Below are 16,892 nucleotides of genomic sequence, written 5' to 3'. Positions count from 1 at the left end.
CTTAACAAAAAAAGCAAGAGAGAGAAGAAATGCTCCCAACTTAAAAGTGGTTAAATAATCACAGGAAAAGATACAAAATTTTGAAACTTTTGCACCAAAAAGAAAAACTCTTATTAAAAAGGGAGTCAACCAAATTAATTAATTAGTTAATTAATTAATTAAAAGGCAGTCACCTGACTCAAAAAATTATTCACAACATTTAAGACAAAGGCATCTAATAATCCCATTACTCAAATGGTACATGCAAAGTACCAAGGGAAAAAAAAAAACACGAAGTTGCCACCCCTCGCAAAATAACCATACTGAACTAATGCAGACAAAAACTGTACTAGGAATTACAAAGAAATGATGGGTCTCACTGGAATTTCAATGAGAAACACTAACTAAAATAAAGTACTTCTTTCCCCCCCCGACCCCCAGATTCAGTACATCTAGAACATAACAGAACACAACTCCCACATGCCATAGCAAGGATGGAACAAAGAAATAGCACCGGTGTGTCCCTAGAGGTAATGTAAGCTGGCATAACCCTTTAGGAAAGGAATTCAGCAAAGATTAAAAAAAAAAGTCCACACTCTCATTTCACTAGATAGATATCTACTACCAAAAAAAAAAAATAAATAAAAAATCAAACTATAAAAAACCTTACATGCATGAAACTGTTTGATGTTATTTTTAGGAACTTCATATCTGAAAAAATTATTTCTGAAATTAAATGCATAGCTGATTTACTTGATAAAATATGTATTCCAACATAAAAAATAATAATTAAAAAGGTACATAACACCATGAAAAAACATACTTGATAACAGGTAAATGTGAAGGGGGAGAAGACAGAAAACAAAATATCATAAGCACTTTATAATTTTAGCATTTTATAAAAATTCTTACCTTTGTAATATAAAATTTCTTTAAGCCATCCAAAAATGATGTGAAAATAGAGGAAACCTGAGGTTTAAGAGCATGACCTAAGAAGAAAAAGTTCATAATTTAAATTAATAGTAAATTCTCTTTTTCAAAAGATTAAGAGGCTAGTTTAATTAAGTATCCTAAAAAAGTGAATGTTTCATGTCTCCAATTTTTTAAATCTTCCTACATTTTATATATAGCATATTGATATTAATATCTACATCTTTTAACTTTATTTTCTTTCAAAAGTCACAACTTTCTTTTTGTTGTACAAAACCTCTCTTGTGGGCGCCTGGGTGGCTCAGTGGGTTAAGCCGCTGCCTTCGGCTCAGGTCATGATCTCAGGGTCCTGGGATCGAGTCCCACATCAGGCTCTCTGCTCTGCAGGGAGCCTGCTTCCTCCTCTCCCTCTCTCTGCCTGCCTCTGTGCCTGCTTGTGATCTCTGTCTGTCAAATAAATAAATAAAATCTTTAAAAAAAAAAAAAACAAAACCTCTCTTGTTTCTTTTTGAACTCAAATTACTATATGTAAATACTACATATAGTTTAGGTTATTTTTCAATTGTATAGTTTATACATAGTAAAATCACATCACTAATTTTTATTTCATTAAGAACAGCCAATGGTGGCTGAGTTTACTTTTATTTTTTGTAATTATGCAGAAACCATTCAGAACTATAACCAAATATGCAGTCAATGCCAAGTTTAAGGTTGTTTCTTAATTAATTCTTAATTCTTCCAGAATTCTTGGCATAAAACTAGTAATTGCTTCCTTAATCACACCCAGAAAGTTAAAATTGCCAAAATAACATAAACAGTGTCTCAGAGTCTGTTAAATTAACATCTTTGCCTGCAGATTGGGCTTAATTGAGTGAAAGTCTTTTACTGTTTTCTCATTGTTTTCAGAGTAACAACTTCTTAACTCCCATGACTGTTAGATTAAGAGTCATACATCTGGCCTTAGTGCTAAAGCCCCCATTCAGAAAAATGGGGCATACTGTTTACAAAGAATTTTTATAAAGAATTTTAAAGTCTCTAGTAAATCTGAAGTTATTTTCTTTTTTTTTCCAATTTATTTATTTTCAGAAAAACAGTATTCATTATTTTTTCACCACACCCAGTGCTCCATGCAAGCTGTGCCCTCTATAATACCCATCACCTGGTACCCCAACCTCCCACCCCCCTGCCACTTCAAACCCCTCAGATTGTTTTTCAGAGTCCATAGTCTCTCATGGTTCATCTCCCCTTCCAATTTACCCAAAAGCACATACCCTCCCCAATGTCCATAACCCTACCCCCCTTCTCCCAACCCCCCTCCCCCCAGCAACCCACAGTTTGTTTCGTGAGATTAAGAGTCACTTATGGTTTGTCTCCCTCCCTATCCCATCTTGTTTCATGGTAGGAGAAGAATCCATGAAGTTATTTTCAAATAAAAATTTTATTTTTTAAAAACCGCTTTAAGATTTTGGGATGTTGTTTTTGTTTGTTTAAAACAGAGATCTCTTCTTTAAAATAGGTGCAAACAGCAAAGGAGTTTCTTTGGTGGGGAGGGGAGAGATTTCTAGGGGGAAAAAACAATGACTTGTATTTTTTTCCCCATTCATCTTTTTTTTTCTTTTTTAGAATCTGAATCTGTTATACTTACTATATTTCTACTACTTACAGTAGGAAACTGTGACATGAAACACAAAGTAACATAAGTCTTAACCAGAGGTAAAGAGTTAGCTATCCATGCCATAACTGAACAAAACAAAAAACAACAAATATGAAGGGCAGATTAGATAGAGATCAACCTAGCAATCTTTTCAAGTTCCTGGATCACATATTTGGGAGATTTTTTTTCTTTTACTGTACCCTGTCAAAAATGTTTCTCCAGCATAATCAGTGCCTTAAAAAATACTATTACTAGAAAGTATAAAGTTAGAAATAACATACCATCAAAATATTCATTTCCTGTCCCAAATGGAATTTATCCTACTTTAATAATTAGAAATGAATAAACATAAATGTGTATGTTAGTCATATTCTTGCAAAAAACTGAAATTATCTGTCCCCATATAAGCCTTCTGATCCACACATCTTTACATAATTTATGACTCCAAAAGTCACTAATGTGAAATAATCCTTAACGGTCATCTTAACACATGGAAATTTATTTGCACAATTTCCATTAACACTAGTGGGACTTAGTCACATATATCCCAAATAATGAGTTGACATGATAGCTTTGAAGAATAATCATCATAAAAGTGATACTATCCTTAAGTGTGTCAAGCATTAGTAGTCACCTAAGAGGATATGACCTTTTATTTATTCTTAAATTATTGTTGCCTTTCAAATTAATTACATTCTAAATATATTTTGGCTACTGTGTTTTATTTTTTATAGTAAATGAAGGAACTAGGTTTTCAAATTTACTAGCTGAACAGTCTGATTAGTAAATTTGGAGTTGTTACACTGTTAAACATTTTTAGTTATTTAATAAATACCAACATTTCAAAGAAGCAAGCTCAAAAGGTGGGAAAAAGACTTGGGCCTTGGAGTCAGATTTGCGTTCAACCCTGCCCCTACCACATACAACCTGTGGGCTTTGGCTGAAATATGTAGTCTTTGAGTCATTTGTAAACTGGGAGTCACTTTCAGGAACAGTTGTGAGGAGTATTTGATAAACTATGATACTGATATTGTGCCTGGCATGGTACTAAGCGCTATTCAAGATTTATTCACCCTCTTTTGCTAAGTGGATGATTAAGTCAATCAATATCAGGGCCTATCATATGACAGGTGTAGGAGATACAAAAAATGATAAAGAATCATCCCCTAAATTTGACAAACTTTAGTTTTTCAGAGGAAATCCACAGATCATTTAAATATACTCAATGATATATATCATTTCAAAATATTTAAAACATATCATTTCAATATAATAAATTGAAGGGTTGCATCAGAGGAAGGGGTGAAATGAAAAATAATAACATCTAATAATAAGGCTTGTGCTTTGTTAACAACCAATACGGTACAGACACCGCTAATCAGCTAGTAAAAAGTCCTAGACATCCCTTGCTGTACTAAGTGTTATTCTTTAGTTGCCTGATCATGGAGCCATGACAAGATATATAGATGGAAAGGCTTCAACAGGTAGGGAGAAATCAAAAAGGTTATAGATAGCCAAGAAGCAGAATCAGATCTGTCTGTTCAACAAATCACTTTAATGGCCACGTAAAGGGTGGCCATGTAAACAGTAGAAAGAAGAGATACAGTCCAGACTAGAGATGGTAAAACCTGCTTTAGAACATGTTTCTAGACAGACAAATGAGAATGTGGAATAGGGACGAAAGATGGCCAGAGGAACTTTGCTTTAAACCTTCATTTTAAATTGTTAAAATCCCAATTATAAATAAAATCTAGTCAAATCAGTTAATTTTATAAATATGTTTATGTCTAACATAATTCACTAAAATAACAGCATATAAATGGATAATACAACATTATTAATCAGCTACATGGCTCTCTTAAGACCTACATCTCTAAATACAGGCCGAAAGACACAGAAGTCTTCATTTTCATTTGATTTAATTATTTCATTATTTATAGGACACATTTATCTTAAGCTTTTATCATTTTGAAAATAATTTACTTAAAGGAATAAAAGCTATGACTTGGAAGAACCTAACTTGGAAGAACCTAACTCTTGATATAATATGAACATGACTTCCTTAAGTTTCTATATAATAATCACTCTTCTCTAAATTAAAATCTAAACTACTTTTAAGTAGAACAAACAAAAACCTGCCTATCTTAGCCATTAATATTTACTACTGAGCAATCATTCCTATAATTTTAGAGACTGCTCTGAAGACTTCAATTCTATAAACTTGGATCCCAAACTCAATTTCAGCATATGGGAGAAATATAGAAGCAATAAAATTAGAATTAAAGAGATGATAGACTGCATCAGAAAGTCAAATACTTTAAAGCAAAATAAGAAGAAAAAGAAACATGGTTATCTGCTAGTGAATTCTCCACCAGATTATTCCAAATGGTACCTTAGAGGCAAACCACTGTAAGATCTCTTCCACCAAATCATCATTTCTTCCTCTAGACAGTTACTCAATGCACACAGTCAGTCAAATCAGAAATCTGGGAGTTGCTCTCAACTCTTCCCATTACTGAACCTTGGCAAACTGAGCTTTGGGAAATCTCTGCTTTATTCTTTATCTCCATTACTCCTGCCTTGATCAGGGCCCCCAAAATTTGCCTGTTGAAGCATTTCAACTCTAAGTCCACACTTGCACCATTCTACTCCATCCTGCATAATGCTAGTAGAATGGAATTTTCTCCGATATAAATCTAATTTATTTTATTACCTCTACAAGAAATCCCTCTGCTGACAAGATGAAATCCCTCTGCTGACAAGATAAAATCCAAATCGATCCTGCTAAGCCCTAGTCCACCCATCCGGTATCTCTTGCAACAACTCTCACCCACCCTCTGTTTGAGCCATATTAAACTATTTGAAGTACAAACATGCCACTGAGGTTTTACAATTCCATATTTTTTTGCTGTTAAGTGAACACATTTGGTAAAGGGAAAAGGCAAACTTGTATTCTCCTTTTAAGACTTAGCTTAAGCACTACCGCCCTTTAAGAAGGCTTTCCTGACTCCCATGTCAACATGCAGCAAAATTCAACAGGCTCAACCACTCCTTCATTTGCACTCTAGGGTACCCAGTGCACTCTTCTTTCACAACACCCGCAATAATCCTACACTCATTCTTTATGTAACTGTCTGTCCTCATTAGACTGAGAGCTTCCTGCAGGACAGGAACTATCACATTCATCTTCCTACCTCTTCATTCAGTACTCTTCCTGACAGGTAACAGCTGTTTCACAAATTTTGTGGCTTCATGAGCAGTGTTTAAAATGACAATTCCTTACTTACCAAACTGAAACTGTTGGTTGTCCATGAGGCGGATAGATGCAGGAGCACATCTCTATTTTAAAAAGAAGAAAATGTGACATAAATTTAATACTGTAGAGAAGCTAGACAGGTAGAATAGAAATGTCATCTTTCTGTATTTGAGATCAAGAGTAGAGTTCCTAGGAATAGATACAGTAAAAAAAAATCTTAACTTTTTATATAACTTTAAGATGACAGAACATCAGTGACTTCTATAAAATACTTGGAGGAGAAATTCCCATGTATAATACATACACACATATGTTGCAGATTTTTAATTTGTCTGCAACTAGATCTTCTTAATGCTTAGCAAAGATCTATGGAAGCACCTAAACAAAATATTGGGGCTTGAAGTGGATTATTTTGGAACAAAGAAATTTCAAAGACTAAAATCAATGCCTAGAACATTACACCACTTGTGAATTATAATGTGGCCTCAGGTTCTTATATCATCTTTTAAAATGAAGAAGATGATAGTGGATATACACTTTTAAGATGAAGAAGATGATGGTGGAACTTTTTTGAGTAAAAGCGCTTTTAAAAAAAATTATCTGTGATGCCTTCCTACATAACTCTAGGAACTCCCCTTTTTATCCCTTCTCATAATCCCTTTTAAATAGAAAATTCTGGACACTATCAGACAATGTCCAGAATTCTAAAATCTTTCAAGGTTACTTGTATGAAATAGCAACAAAACTCTGAGGGATAACATTACATATCTAAAACTACGCCAGTGTTAAATTCAGTCTAGGCATCACACTAAATGCTACAAGGAAAGAAAAATGAGGAGAGCTGATAGCCATATAAATGTTGTGATGCTGAAATACTACAACACAAACACTAGAAAGGTTTAAATTAGCTATAATTTTTCCATAACATTAAAGCAAACTGGACTCCAGAATTTTATTTTCTATGTGAATTTTTAACATGGTTAAAGTTCTACCAAGAGGTTACTTTCAGATGACAAAATTTTCACATTTATCAATAAAATTTGCATCAACACATTAAATTTATGCAGATCATTCAAGAGAACAAAACTTACTATATAATTGTGCATTTTTGCTACTATTCACTTTTAATTAAATGAATACTTAATTTTATAAAATCACTCACATATTTTATTTCACACAACAAAATGACTAGATTCTCATTTTGAACACTGCACAATTTATTTACTCACCTTTGACACTAAAGGCGAGATAATTCAATCTGTATTTTAAAAAGTCACTGCCAAATCTAAAGAAACAGTACTAGGTAATTTTATATATATAGTATAATGATAACCTATGCCTCACTTTTATAGAATCCTGTGATGTCTAACTTAACTTCACATGTCTTACTTAATATAAGAAACAACCCCCTCAGGGTAGCAGAACTGGTATTATCCCCATTCTTCAGATGAGTACATTAGAACCAGAGAAGTTAAAAGACTTGTCTAAGGTCATAAGACTGCTAAATAGACAAGAGTAAAAGACAGAAGTAGGACCAAGATATACCCTGACTGCTAGAAAAGCAGAATTTCAAATACATCACAAAGCTTCCCAAAAAATGACTTAACACATATCACGTACATACACACACACACACACACACACACACACACACACACCCCTTTCAAGTCATATTTGAAACAAAATGTACGTGAAAACTATTCACTATGCAGTTATAAAATAAAAAATATACAATGCGAGTAATTTCAAACCTTTGTAAAAAGATACCTTTATAATTGGGTTACACTTCTAAAAACCAAACTGGTTTCCAAAATACTAAAGAAAAATCAATCTTCCTAAAATGTTCCTATTGAACAGGCATATCAACTTTTTCAAAATTTACTTTTATTCTTATTTTTTTAAGTAGGCTCCACGCCCAGCATGGAGTCCAACGCAAGGCTTGAACTTAAGACCCTGAGATCAAGACCTTAGCTGAGATCAAGTCGGACACCTCACTGACTGAGCCACCCAAAAGTCCCAGGCGTACCAACTTCTAGTAAGACATATGAAGCCTGCTTAGACAAAGTTTCTTTTCTTCGTAAAATAAATAGAATATCATATAATAAACATATTTATATGTTTTGGCTTACACACACCAGTAACATATAAGTAATGTCAACACCCAACATGGGACTCTAACTCACAACCCCGAGATCAAGAGTCAATGACTAAGCCATCCAGATACACCCCCACCCACAAAAAAACAACTTTTAAATTCCTAACAACAACCTGTAACTTCTATCTCCTACTGCTACATAGATTCTACTAATCCTATACCTATAGCAAGTGCTATTAATGAAAACAACCAGCACAGGACACATATACCAGAAAATGGCAGGGAAGTATATTATGTCTAGTACAGCAAATCTGCAGTGGAATTCCATCTCTGAAACAACTAAAATACAATAAATATGCAGGCCTTGATAAAATCTTGGTTTGAAAAGACTATCTACAAAGTACATCTTGGGTATAACTGAAATCGCTCCAGTTATACCCAAGATGTATCTTGTAGGTATACGGAGGAGCATTACTCTGTTCTTTTAAAGTTTCTATATGCTTAAAACTTTCAAATTAAAAAACTGGAAAACTAAGTAAGCTTCAGGGCACTTGGTACATATAACAACTCATACTCAATAATATTGACCACGATTTTAACCTGACAGCTGAGTCACATAACTAGTCAATCATGTACTATTCCTATTTATAATGAAGCAGGGTAGATGGTCCAGACTAACACCTACCACAAAAGAATGAAAAGCTAAAGAAAGTTTATTGTATCTAGATAATAAATATTAGTTTTCAATACTGACTTCTAAATTTTTTTATTTAATATGTTTATTTAGCTTTATAATAGCTTTATTATTAAAGCTATTATTAAAACAGATGAAATAAATAGCTGTATTTAGTCTGTTTTCATAGTGCCATATCTTTTAAAAGTCAGTAAATGAGTTTTTTAGTTATCACAAGTAAAGTCTCATGAGTAAATTCCCATTCTCTCTCTTATAAAATAAATTCTCAAATTAAAAAACAGCATCCAGATTGCTTTATGATCCTCTGGCAATTGATAATCTGTAATGACTGTGCATCATTCTAAAAACACAAAGCAAGAAAAGTCTCTTAGAGCTTTACATGAAAACTTGCCACTATAACTAATTAAGTTTAAGTTCCTATAATCAAAAGATCAAAATAATATTACTCTTGAAAAACAACAACACTCAATCTGGGTAACTTTAACTATGGTTAAGATCAGGTTATGTTTCAACTGCTATAAAAACCTCATTTGAAAACCTAAAAATATTTCTTTAAAAGTTAGAGACATCACAAATCCTGAGAATCTGAGCTCTAAATTCATTCCCACGCTATTCAATTATGCTGAGTATTTCACAGATGAGGAAAGGGGGGAAAAGGGTCCTTGAGTTAAAGTGACCCCTGGTGGTTTGTGTCAGAACTAACCTGAGAGGGAACAGTTATAACAAGTAATTTTATTGGTGGGTTAATAATACGCATTCAGGGAATTTAAGGAACACTCAAACAAAATCAGCTTACCCAAACAGGAGTTAATGAAATAATTGATATATTTTCTACTATGATAAATGTATTTTTACTAGAATTCCTCATGTCATCTCACTTGTACCCAAGTATACTTTATATTAGTAAATTATCTGAAAAGAGATGAGAAACTCATTATCGACTAATAAGGAAATATCAAATTATCTTTGTTCTATCTGAAAAGAAATAAATAACTACATTGACCTGAGAGCACAAGTGTAGACTGACTCAGTTAAATTGCTGGCAATCTCTTCCCTTTAATGACACTACAACCAGGAATTTACTTGAATATAAAACCTGGAAAATAAAAAGCCATCACTGATCAGTCTTATTTACTGAGTAGAATTCTCTAAACTAACTTAAAAACCCAAGAGATTTTTCAATCCAAACATCTTCTCCAAAAAATAATCCCTATAAGAAACACATCAGAAAATTTCTGCAAAATCTGTTTTTATGGAACTAAGTCATATCTCTTTCTTATCACAAAGAAAACCAGAACTTGCATTGTACATGTGACACATTATTTGTAAAGGTATCTCTTAGTTAACTAGTTACTGGCAAATCAATACTAAAACATTTCAAATGTCAGCAGGATTTCTGCTATTCCAATTTCATAAAGATGAAATATAAAATAAAAGCACTGAATGGTTGTCCTCCTATATCTAAACTACCTTGGTTAACACATGAATCTTCTTTGTATTGAAAAGGCTTGTTTATTCAAGAAGTAAATCAAAACATTCTGTGTAGACTCTAGAACAGCCCAAATTCCTGAACCGTGAGTCTATTTGGGAGATAGTCTAGTAATCTCATACTGTATCAGAAGCCAAAGCTCCAATACCAAACTCCTTGTACCTAACCATACAAAAATTTAAACACCTAAAATTTATTATGATATACGTCATCTGTAGTGATTGCTAGAAGCCAGGAACTATGTCTATTTAAATTACACAATATCCAATGTACTTTGTTGGATATAAAGTTAAGAGCACTATCTCAAACACAGATACATACACAAAAAATAAGTTAATAAATAAATTCAAAAAAGGGTATGTGAAGAGAATTCTGTTAATTGCAAATCTCCAGAGAAACAAAACCTAAAATGTAGACAGGTAATTTGATCTTCCTCAGAGCTGATACCACAGATGAAATCAGACAGCATTTAAGGCTACTGGTATAACTATCAGTCCCACTTGAAGTGACAGCTAGGAGCCCACACTGTAAACAATAAGAATGTTCTTTAACAAGAGAATTATCTCTTGGTTTTAAAGAATGAAACAATACATCTTATAGAGTAGGTACTTCCCTCCATTTATATTAAGGGAAGAGCCAAAAGTTAATGCCAAACAGTCTCTGGTTTGTCATTTTTATTTTTCATTTTTGTAAGGGTGTAATGACTTGTTCTGACTAGCTCTTGGTTGAAAGTGGGTCTTGTAACTGTCCTCAAGTTTAATACATTTTGCTGGATCACAGAGTACAGATCCCAATTAATCAAACATTTGGCGAGGTTATTTACTCTGCTTCAGAGGAAGGAAAGAACATGCATTCACGAGTGCGTGCATGCACACACACACACACACACACACACACACAAACGTGCGCGCGCGCACACACGCTCATTTAAAATAGCAATGCCGGGGCCCGCCGGGGCGCCTGGGTGGCTCAGTGGATTAAAGCCTCTGCCTTTAGCTCTGGTCATGATCCCAGGGTCCTGGGATCGAGCCCCACATGGGGCTCTCTGCTCAGCGGCAAGCCTGCTTCTCCCCTCTCACTCTGCCTGCCTCTCTGCCTACTTGTGATCTCTCTCTCTCTCTCTGTCAAATAAATAAATAAATAAATAAATAAAAATAAAATAGCAATGCCATTTTCTACATGTAACAAATTATTTCCAAGAATTACCACTGAATATAGAGAAGTTTTAATTATTTTATAATGTGAGTGCTAAACCTAGCTCCTTTTAATTTATTTCAACCCCTCCAGGATAAATCAAGTTTAAGACAGAACAATCAGAATTGAGATATAAGAGTCTGAGGTGTCAAACATGAACTATGTACTTCTTTCCAAATTATGGTCTAAACTCTCTAAAAAACATCGTATCGGTTTAAAATTGCTTGAAATAAAAGTGATGGTAGGTAGAATGGGACACCCCTTGTCAAAAGGGAGAGAAAAAGCCACCTTTTAATTTATAATTCTAAAAACCTAGTTCTAATACTGAGAAAGACTGTTTTCAGAGGAATGCATACTGATCTGTGCCACACACACAGTCTTTCCAATTAATGGAACAAATGGTCCTCCCTCAATACTACAGGGCAGAACTCGTAAGTTTTTACTGGGAAAGGGAAACCTCAGACTTCAAGAATTGCTTTTGAGCTTAGTTCAACACTTTTCCCTTAAAACTTTATAAAGATATCACTATCATCTTTAAACAAACAATAAGAGAATAATAAAATACACCTGAAACGGATATTCTGATTAAGAAACACTTTCTCCTCTCCTGAGAGGCTCCAAAGGGAAATCTATTTTCTCAGAAAGTCTTAAAAATCACTTACTTACCCATCTACTGAATTAAGTTGGAGATTATACTGGATTGCCATTTGTAAGATAGAATCACATTAATCTTCCACTAAATCTTCCTTTCTAGTTCCTCACCAGGCAGTGAAGTATTGAAAGAGGACAATCCTCACATGGACAAAGATTAGTTGAGAGACCTTAGTAGAATCCTTCTGCTGTCAGTATAAAGTTGTTTAATTTATTTCCTTCAGTAGGAAAAGTGATGAAAATATGCAAAGAGCCCACTTTGCTAATTGTAAACAAGCATGTATACGCCTTTCCAAAAGATACATATCCAAAGTATAGTTTCCCATTTCAAAAGCAACTTGAGTCTGAAAATACTGCAAAAATGGAAGTACTATGAAATGACAGTGAGAAATTACAAGCAGCTAACTCATTATTCAACCAAGAATTTGGCACAGTCATAAACCATGTACCATCTATTTTAATGGATCTTAATTCTCCTGCTATCAGTTGAAATTCCAAATTGCAAACTGAAGAACTCGTGCCAAAATGTGATCATTTTCTAAATTTTTCTGCCTCAGAATACTGTTACAAAGCACTACAGCACACAGTTCCATTCTTGACCTACGAGATTTATACATTCTGTAAACGGACATGTAAATGTCCCTAAACCATAATACAAGGATTTACCCATTTCCAGGGAAGGTAAACATTAATGCTTATGTGCAACAGTAAAATACATATGCTCCACAAACAGCGGAATATCTCCAAACTGCAGTAACTATCCTAATTGTTTCATTCATACAAGCAATTTTGGAGGATAAAATATTATGTATCTAGGCTCTTTAATCAGTTTCAAAGCAAGGCAAGCTCTCTAGTTGCATGGTATGTATGTAGGTCTTTAAAAACTGTCTACTACTAAGTACACAGAGCCAAATTAGTAAAACTGTAGATTAGAAAGGAACTTTCTTTTGATGTCTTTAACCACAGGGTGGCACTTTATCAACCATCACCTTTGTTTACTCCAAACCATATACCCAATACAATTTTGTGTAGTCAATTTAGATTATGGTCACTGGTGAATATCCCAAGAATTCTTTAAATGAATAAAAGGGCAATTTTTACTGACTTATGCAAGGATGAAGCAAAATTTCACCCTCTGCTTTTCTTTAGCACAAGCAGCTCTTCTCTGTTACTTTCTACCAGGGGCATATTAAATTGTACCAAAACCCACATCAGATTATAGCAACTATGTTTAAATCCAACATTTCCATTTTAATAAAATTATAAATTTAGGATTATGATATATTTGTACTTCATTTCTCATTAATGAAACCTAAGATACAAATATTTATAATATGGAAAAGCAGGAAAGCACAAAATATGTCTACCTCTACTTCAAAGATCACATAACAACACTTTTTGACAAGTCTACTAAATCTGTGTTCTAGAGTCGAGATCTTGTGAAGGGGTAGATTTGGCCAACATAGACTGAATGTGAACTCAGTGAGATTTTTTGTTGAAAATATATACATACCAGATAGTTTTATAAATTCTATGATTATAAAAAAAAATCCAATTTGGCACTCCTGCTTATTTTGCCATTAAAAAAAGACACAACAATGGCCAGTTAAAAAGATGTCACTCAAAACTTGAACAAGAGAGAGAAACTGTATCTTTTACTATAAAGCTTTTTTGGGGAGGGAAATAATCAAGCTTGACAGAGAGAAAGCAAATAAAAGTACTTAACACAAAAAATAAATTATAATACCAAGTGAAAACACTTTAATAAAAAAATCATTAAGATAAATTAATAGGAAAATACAATTTAATTATGGAAAATAGTCGGTTCTAATTTTTAATTGGTGAACTCAGTTATTTTGTAAACAAAACAAAATAAATACAAAGAACACAAAAACCTAGCTTTCCACTCTTCTAGGTTTTAATTACCTCGAGCAAAACGATGAGGTTTTGCAAATAGTTCTTTTACTCTTTAACACCTGGGCTATCTTAAATTTGAAATTACTCTCCTTTGCTTCTAAATGAGAAAGGTTTTAGCAACAATATTAAAACACACTTGAACTTTACTGCAGTGCTCAGATATTACATTAGACTAACAAATATTTACTCCTAAAATTTATCTCCACTCCTTTATTCAATAATCCTGCTTTTAAATATTACAAATATTTAATAGTACATGAATTATACATAATATATTAATGATATTTAATAAAAGATGTGCTGATATATATTTATATATTAAAATGATATATAAATATTATACCAACTCATTATTTTAGCAAACATAGCATAATACTTACTGTGTATTTTAGCTCTCTAACCATAACATAATATCTCCCAATTCTAGGAATTACAAGCTCTTCTTGTAAAAATTTCAAATATTAACATTCGCTTTTGCTTTAACATCACCAAAGTAACCTGTCACAAGTTCAAGAATGTTCACTCCAGGACTATATTTCTTTATTTAAACTCTTCCCCCACCTAGCAGTAAGACAATCGAGATTAAAGGGGCTATGGCTAAGTTTTGTTGAAGGAAGCAATCTGATAAGTAACTGAAGCCACTTAGAAATTATAAAAATTATCTTTGCCAACCATGAGATTAGGTGACTATATAGCTGGGAATGTTCTGCAAATGGAAAACGGACAGAAAAAAATGAAGGTCTCAGAAAGCAAAACTAAGTGTATGAACTCAAGAACACTGGAAATGGTAAGTGAGTAAATGTAAAATATTTCTGCTAATTTTAACTTCTTTAAACCACTTAAGAGGGGTGCCTGGGTGGCTCAGTGGGTTAAGCCTCTGCCTTTGGCTCAGGTCATGATCTCAGGGTCCTGGGATCGAGTCCCGCATCGGACTCTCTGCTTGGCAGGGAGCATGCTTTCTCCTCTCTCTCTCTCTCTCTCTCTCTCTCTGCCTGCTTGTGATCTCTGTCTGTCAAATAAATAAATAAAATCTTAAAAAAAAAAAAACAAAAAAAACACTTAAGAGTGGTTGTCTTGGGATGGTGGGAAGGTAAGACTCTTGACCACTTTCCATTTCAATACCTTACCAAGTCTACAGTGCATATGGAATGGCTGCTGGATATCATTCCGTTGCCTCATCAGATCCTCCCTTCACCCTGCTCATGACACCTGGAAGCTGACCTATATGGGTCAGGTCAGAAAGCTCCCTTGCCCTCGAGATTCCAGTAATATACAGCTGATGGGAAGTACTAAAGAACTCTAGGAGTTTGGAGAAAGCAAAAAGAAACAGACTGGAGTATTATTCCTTGATTTCCTCCCTACTGAGAAATGTGCAATAAAATTTTGTATAAAACCACTGTAGTTCAAACAATGAACCAAATGCCTAAAGAAATGCAAGAATTTCTACAATGACACATAGAACATAGAAATAAAATTACATGGCATTACCTGGTCTTTAAAAATCCTCAATAATACATCTTTTTATTAAGAAGGAAAGAAAAAATGGGAAGTTTTCTTAACTTACAGCTAAGTATATTATGTTATATTATGCTATATTATGTTATTTAAAAGTAGGTAGGGCCTAGTAGTAGCACATTCTAAGAACTGAGAAAGTTTGATATACTGTACTTAATTTCTGTTTTGTTTTTTTTTTAATCCTTGACATTCAGCCATTACTTTAACTTCGATACCTATCTTGGTTTAAGAAAAATTATACTTCAAATTAATCACAAAATGTCCTACCTAAAAATAATTTAAGAAAATACAACATTCATTAAAGGCAGAGTCATTCAAAGCCATCAACCCAAGTACACATCTTACCTTGGCTTAAAATCACACAGCACTCTTTAAACCAAAATATAAAGAAATAACTGCACTTACAGGGATGATTTTACATTACCTTTTCATAGAGAACTGGGTAAAAACCACATATATAACACAACTAAATATGAAATTATCTGTGACATATCAAAATCAGTTATGCAGTAGAATTTTTGAAATATAAATATAGATGGGTGGGTTTTTGTTGTTGTTGTTGTTGTTGTTGTTTTTACCTGTTTTGCAATTTCTCTTAAACAGGCTACTCCTTGTTCAAAATTAGGGAAAGCTACTGAGCCATACTTTTGGTATTCAGGGATTGGTCTGATTTTTATTGTAGCTTCTGTTATCACACCAAGAGTTCCTGAAAAAGAAGGGGGAATAATCCAATATATCACATGCCAATTTTCTAAATCATATTTAAATCTATTTTATCTATTTATTCTATTAATTTATTCTATTCATATTTAAATCTATTTATTCTACGTGGGGAATAAAGGTTACTCAAGTCTTTTTTAAAAAATAACTAAACAAATTTTATACTTTCTAAAAAAAAAAGGTTTTGGAATACATTCTCTTATGTTATATATAAATACAACATTTTTAAGGTAACCTTCCTACAAGAAGGTTACTTTTAAATACTTTTTAAAGTATTACAACCTATTAAAAGAAAAAGATTTTTAAAAACAACAGGTTTGTATACCTCAAATGTTCAGACAAAAGTATATTTTGATATTTGTGTCTACTTTCACTGTGAGAAAAATTTGCTGGGGCAAAAAGAAAATTCTATGAGAATTTTAAAATGATAGAAGAAATTAGAGGGACTATTATTACCCTGCTTTTTTTCCTAGGAATTCATGCGAAGACAATGGCAATACTAAGATGCCCTTGTAAGACACAAAAAAACCCAGATATTTCAGAGACAGAGTAGCTGCCATAAATACCTCGTACAAGAGAACCACCGATGAAACAAATGCTCTTTCCTTATGTGGAAATTTCCTCCTTACTCGGAGGAGGGACAAATCAAAGAGGAGAAAAGCAAGTTAAATATAAACTTCATTCTATGAGATCTAAATAACTATGCTAAAATATCTGAAGAGACATGGTTAAAATGATTATATTCACAAAGCCAAGCTTTTCAAATTAGTGGTTTCTGATGTACAAATGGTAGAAATT

The 16,892-nt window shown here is 33.3% G+C and overlaps 1 protein-coding gene across 1 annotated transcript in view; it reads right to left on the bottom strand.

Annotated features, from left to right (window-relative positions):
* AGPS (alkylglycerone phosphate synthase) overlaps nucleotides 1-16,892 on the bottom strand; it is a 160,773-nt gene that overhangs the window by 47,574 nt on the left and 96,307 nt on the right. Inside the window, exons 11-13 of the mRNA XM_044242402.1 lie at nucleotides 15,953-16,080; nucleotides 5,851-5,902; nucleotides 892-968 (exon numbers count right to left, since the gene is read on the bottom strand). Coding sequence (XP_044098337.1) covers nucleotides 892-968; nucleotides 5,851-5,902; nucleotides 15,953-16,080 — 257 coding nt within the window. The remainder of the gene's footprint in view (nucleotides 1-891; nucleotides 969-5,850; nucleotides 5,903-15,952; nucleotides 16,081-16,892) is intronic.

This window comes from Neovison vison, chromosome 3, assembly GCF_020171115.1.
Source record: "Neovison vison isolate M4711 chromosome 3, ASM_NN_V1, whole genome shotgun sequence".
Classification (NCBI taxonomy): domain Eukaryota; kingdom Metazoa; phylum Chordata; class Mammalia; order Carnivora; family Mustelidae; genus Neogale; species Neogale vison.
Note: the sequence above shows the minus strand (reverse complement) of the source record. Positions and strands in the feature narration are given on the sequence as shown.